The 6,000-nt window shown below is 50.3% G+C and overlaps 2 protein-coding genes across 2 annotated transcripts; both read right to left on the bottom strand.

Moving 5' to 3' along the window:
- Window positions 1-1,172: 1,172 nt before the first annotated feature.
- BO97DRAFT_109566 (uncharacterized protein) lies at window positions 1,173-1,461 on the bottom strand. The gene has a single exon (XM_025689894.1). It carries the CDS (start codon window positions 1,423-1,425, stop codon window positions 1,231-1,233), a length of 195 nt encoding a protein of 64 aa, XP_025550139.1. The 5' UTR covers window positions 1,426-1,461; the 3' UTR covers window positions 1,173-1,230.
- A 2,318-nt stretch (window positions 1,462-3,779) lies between these two features.
- On the bottom strand, window positions 3,780-5,351 carry gfsA (glycosyltransferase family 31 protein; the record flags this gene model as incomplete). Its single annotated transcript, XM_025697739.1, has 1 exon — window positions 3,780-5,351. One exon carries the CDS (start codon window positions 5,349-5,351, stop codon window positions 3,780-3,782), a length of 1,572 nt encoding a protein of 523 aa, XP_025550140.1.
- Between the last annotated feature and the right edge of the window lie 649 nt (window positions 5,352-6,000).

Genomic DNA, 6,000 nt, shown 5'->3' on the forward strand with positions numbered 1-6,000 from the left:
TGGGGCATACTACTTCGATATGCTCGAATTATCATTGTTCTATCTTTTTCCTATCTGCAAGTCACTTCCACTCAGGATCCTTCTCTTTCTTTCACCCCCCTCCCAACTTCCCTTCATCCCCCCAAACTTTCGGTCACAATACAGGCGGTGTCCAGACCCGACGGTGGAGAAGACTGACTCTTGGCCCGAGTGTCTATTGGTGCAACCGCAGTAAGGCATTGGGGGAGAATCGATTGTAGAGGCCAACTCACATTCCCCACTGCACTCTCCCTCCGTATTGTTACGGTATGGGTCTGGTCTGGTCTGATCGTCTTGTTGTTCTCTCCTCATCCAGAAGGGAGGGAATCCTTCCATTCTACTGGACCTCCCAGAATATGCAGTCCAAAAGACTTATACTCTATACTCAAGAGAACCAGTGTGATACTTTGGACTGTTTAAGCTTCAGACTATCCCCCGATGTAATCTGCTCGAACACCCTGATCATGTGCTGTTGGCTTCGCAAGCGCATTCCATTTGACCAGGTTTACCCTCCCGTGTAACGGTAAACCACAATAATACGGGAGGGTGTGGTGGGTGGCAGTGACAGTTCGCCCCCAAAACCAAACATCCTATGGTAGTTACTGTGTGTGCTACCGACGCAGAGACCGGGCAGTGACCTGCAGACGCCTTGTTCGACTACCTGCTGGCTGTGTAGCACCGTAGTACCTCTCTGTCTCCGCCTGTCAGTCAAAGTCGACTACCCAGCCAGCCTGCCAGCCAGTCAGTCTGCCAGCCAGCTCGGTAGAAACTTCTTCAGTTTGAAGGGGAAGGTGCATACACCACGACAGCTAGTCTAACTACTGCTCACTACCGCCGCTTGTCCCCCGGGTTGTGCTCTCGCATGCATGTAACTCCACAAGCACTCCAGTCAGAGTACTGTACAGTGCCAACTACAGTAGATCCGCGCCAGCGAAGAGACCATCCATCTCTCTTCGAAGAATCATTGACACATTCAATCAGTTTCCAGTCAATGTGGACCACCATCTCCTAGGCCCTATGTACCGTGCATACATCATACTACGTACTCACAGACAAATACACTTGATCCAAGAATAGCAGAACAGAGCACTAAGCAAGCACGACGGACGCAACCAGAGGCCCTACTATCAGCAATAATTGCCCCAATTATTTCCACCCGACACCAATAATATATTCCTCTCTGCTCCAATAGTGTTTTTTATAGGTGGTCGTCTACACACACACACACACACACACACACACATCCCTTGAAACCGAACCCGACCAGCATTCCAAAGGCCGGGTGACTGTTATTGCCATCCTAACCAGAAAGAAAATAGATGTAGCGTGGCAGATTGCATCCTCAGGTACGGTACAGCACAGGACAGCACAGTAACAGCATCGACGGAACGAAATCTCGATCACCATCCCAACTCGTGCAGAATCAAATCCATAGCTAAGGACTCTTACCTTCCTGTAGGACTGGCCCAGTACCCAGCAATCCAAACACTATACCTAGTCTGTCCGCAAGCCATTAGCCGCGGAAACCCGCCCCGTGATGACGGTGAGGATCCAGAATGATGATGTCCGCGATCATCAATGAACTATACCGTAGTATATCTCCGTCCCTCCCGCCAACAACGCAGTAACCCATCCAATGTCCACTGGACAAGATACACATCAGCCTACAAAAGTATAAGACAACAAACGGTACCTGTATAAATTATGTAAACCCGAAGGGCACGACGCAGCGCAACGAAAAGGAAAGCAACAGTAAGCAAGCACCAACGACAGCCCTCTAGACCACAGATGACTGATACTGATCTACAACTAAACCCATCAGGTTACATCCAAAAACTTACTTTCAACATCACCCCCGCGCGCGCCCCTCTCTTCCCTTCGTCACACATCACACCTAAACATAGCCTATGATAGGATCCAGACCAAGCTTTTAGGCGTTCCGAGCTGACGACTGGAGGCCATGACCCGTTGCATCAGAGATATTCCCAGGCGTCAGAGGTGGGAAAGCATGGTCAGAAACTCGCCGGTCTACGTTGGCCTCTTCTGGACCACTTAGATGTCCAGTCGAGAGTCTTCGATGTCTTAACTGCTGGGTCTATCTGTCTCTGGGATCATGACGCATATTCAAGATCAATACCCGTCTAAGCCTACCGCATGTATGAATAACATGAGGCATGACATCAACACCAGAGGGAACCAATTCTCCAGCAGCAATCTCATTCGCGGAGTTGAAGTATACAAGGTACTGTACAAGTGATTGAATGCAGTTCGATACCGTACACTAAACTGATCATCCATTATCTATCTCCCTCTCGTTCCCTCTCCTTCCTCCCCACATCAATAAACCATCAAAATCGACTAACTCCCTAACTCAATCCTCATTACCGAGAAATAAATACCCTCGCCCCCTCCAATAACCTCCACTCAAACCAACAAACCAACCCCTCACATCGACACCATCCTACCAGACCAAACCCCAAAACCAAACCAAGAACAATAAAGCAGGCCGCAACACATCCACGTCGAATGACCGCATGACCTGCTTTAACAGAACATATGAATAAATACAGATACAAACTGGCAAGGGAACGGAGAAGGATATATTTTGGATGATCTCTAGTTGAAGTCGACAGACGTGACCTCATGATAGAGTAAGAAGGAAGGGAGAGGCAGGGCGAACGCTGGGTAAGTATATAAAACTGAACTCCGCTGGAAGCTGCCGCCAAGCCTAGGTGCACCGTGACAACACAGGACTTGTTGCAGGAACTGTATATCTCTTGCATATTTTTTTTACCACCCAGTAAAAAAAAGATGAGTGTCTAATTCCCACCGCAAGAAGCTCCACGGTCTGTCTGCCAGTGTCGATGCGCATACCTATGATCACTCGCGGCCAGTTGGAATGGCAGTCCTAACTTGCAACATGACGAATTATATATCCACACGCCTAATTAACCTGCATCCACATAAACCATCACGCATACGAACAATTCTTCTCTAGAAAATCTATGTCAAGAACACCAAGTAAAAGAAAAAGAACCACTTTCTATAATCTAGGACTTGACTCGTAATATTCGTGCCATGACGACACACACCACACACATATATGCGCTAATCTCCAAAAGAAAACAAACACAGCAAATAACCGCGACACCGTGGTGGGAGAGACGTGGTCAGGGGGGAAAAGGTTCTAATTTTACAAGTAGTATGCTTCAGGGAGAATGACGCCTCAAACATGAAGGTGGGGAAAAAAAGAAGAGAAGGGAAAACAAGAGAGTGAAAGAGTGTCTTGTCGGGGGTTGATACATCGATCGAGTCACCATGCTCTAGGCGAAGCCTCGAAATGAGCGAAGCCTCCGAATTTTTCTCGTCAAGTTAAAGCCACCAAGTTCCCATTCTTTCCCTCGAGCGCCCGGTTCCTGACCCAGCCGATCACAACGCCGAGTATGGAAATATGAACACTCGAATATAGGATAGGAGATGCCAACGAGAATTAGGGCTCCGAAAAAGAGAAGTGGATGCACTCTTTCCGTTCCCTTGTCCGCCCATCCGCTTTTTTCTTTCCAGCTACTTCGTCGTCGATATTTGAGGTAATGTAGCAAAGGTTGTTGGCTGGTGGAGGAGTAGCAAGGAAATAGGAAAAGCAACAGCAAAATAATAAATAAGAGATTGGAAAAAAATGTGCAAGAAGAGAAGCTTTGCAGATCCTAAGGACCAGCCTCAGTGATCGTTCAAGTGATTTTATGACGGTCTAACCTCAAGGCTCAGTGTTGTCTGCGAACAGCGAAGTCCTTGATGCCTGCACCACCACCGCCCTTGGGACCGAGCCAGACAATCTCAATCACACTGTGGCCTTCATCTTCCTCACGCACATACCACTGATGGACGTTGTCGCCCACAACGAAAGCTTCGCGTAGCAACCAACGGTCCTTGGTGACACCTTCCTGATCTCTCAAGCGGAGCGGACCCAGACGGGCCTCGTAACCGCGGGGATCTTCTTCCCAGGTCTTTTCAGCATGGTCGAAGTTAATGGCATCATCAGGTGTATTCTCGTCGTAGGTGTACTTGACAAGCGAATATCCGTTCGTGAAAACCCAGAAGGTACGGGTGGACCGTCCGGTGGCGTTGTTGACGATCTCCTCCTGGTCAAAGACCCAGCGGCGAAGAACCGACCGGCGACCGGCGGCAGCAGCCACAGTAGTCATCTTCACAACATCCTTGGTGTACCAACTATTCCAGTGGTGAAGAGACTCGATCTTACGACCGGACTCATACACACCATCGACCTCACCCTTCATGTCCATCTGGTAGAGAGAGGGCCAGAGGGTGAGGGGAGTGTCTCCATACCGCTGGATGCACTGACCAAGCTTCTGGTCACCAGGCTGCTCACCCCAGGACTGGCACTCATCGTATTTATCCACCAGAACATCGAGCAGGGGCTTCGAAACAAAGACACCAGCGCCACCAAAGGCGATGTGACCGAAAGTATCTACCTGCCAGCTAGCCTCGGACAAAGCACCAATGTAGTGCTTCTTGCTCACATCGAAAAGCTTCAATTCCTCAGCGACTGTAGGCAGCGACAGAAAGAAGGTATCATCATCAATGAAGCTGACCCACTGGGTTTGAGGGCGCTTAGTCTTGATGTGCTCCGCAAATGCCTGCACGAGACCGAAGTAACGAGCGGTGAAATCAAGAGGAGACTGAATCAGGGTCAGATCCAGACCGCGGTTACGGAAGTAGGTCTCTTGCTTGGGAATATCGTCATCAGAATCGGGGACAAGCACAATCAATCCGACCTTGGTGTTGCCGTAGGAGTAGAGGAGGGATGGCAGCAGGCGATCGAGACGGTCGGCCGTGGTGGCAAGACCGAACAGAAGCTTGTCAGTCTCATCCACATCGTGATCAGCGGCAACGTTCACGTCGATGATCGGAGGGCAAGGCAAAGACGATTCCTTGTTGTCGGGCGACACAATCATGCCACGCTCCATGACGGTCATAGGCGGGAGAACGGGAACCTCGATATCCTCCAATGAGCTGAACTCGGTCTTGGGGCTCACATGGTGAGGGCGGAAGTAGGCACGGGTGTAGTTCTTGCGAGGAAGCCATTCAGCGAAAGGCAGAGGAGGCATGAGATTGGGGTCGACCTCGCAGGACTTGGTGGAAGGCGATGTAGGCTGCAGCTGAATCTGTGGGGAGGCCGAGCCAACGACGTGATCGGCTGGCTGTTTGAACCGCAAGAAAGCCGCCCGATCGAAGCGTTCAACGCACCAAAAGAAAAGTGCGATTGAGAGAAGGGCAATCAGCGGAACCGCTGTTTTCAGGCGAAGCACCGGCATTTTGGGGGTCTTTGTTCCGTAATCCTTGAACATGAAACAGACGCCCGAGATTTGGTTATTAGACTTTATTTCGTATTACTTGGACGGCTCTGGGGTAGGCTCGTCGTCGTCGTCACCGGTATCGACTCTCGTTTAACTGTTGCTGAGAGAGGCCGAGATGGGGGCGGCAAGTTGCTGCAACGAAGGGAATTGGCGAATATGACAGATATATCGTCTACTGCCAAGCAGGCTGTCAAAGAAAGGCCGAGAGCGTCAAGACCTGCGACACGGTCACAGAGAAGGTGAGTTGGACCCAGGAAAGGAACAGAAGTATGTCGAAAAGTCGCAGCGACGAGAAAATTGTTGTTGGAGGCGAGAACGAGAAGCGGCCAAGGGGGGAAAACGGGCCGACGGGAAAACGAGTCCACCAACACAGCAAGACAAACGCGCTCAGAACCACGAGTTGGAGGAACAGAGGTAGAGAGGTAGAGGGGGAGGGGAGGGGTGGGAGAGGAGGAGGAGGAAGATGGTTGTCGAGTGTTGCGGAAGGGAAAAGGAGAAGAGGAGAGGAAAGAAGAAGAAGAGGGGCGATTGGGGGGAGAGGGGGAAAAGAAAAGAGCGAGTCTTGAAGAAGAAAGACAAGAGAGCGAGAGTCGGACTGAAGAGAGAA

Source organism: Aspergillus homomorphus, assembly GCF_003184865.1.
Source record: "Aspergillus homomorphus CBS 101889 unplaced genomic scaffold BO97scaffold_25, whole genome shotgun sequence".
Lineage (NCBI taxonomy): Eukaryota > Fungi > Ascomycota > Eurotiomycetes > Eurotiales > Aspergillaceae > Aspergillus > Aspergillus homomorphus.

Bases quoted from the DNA above. Each gene is read 5' to 3' on its own strand.
- BO97DRAFT_109566 (XM_025689894.1), bottom strand. From the start codon at position 1,425: ATGGTGATCGAGATTTCGTTCCGTCGATGCTGTTACTGTGCTGTCCTG.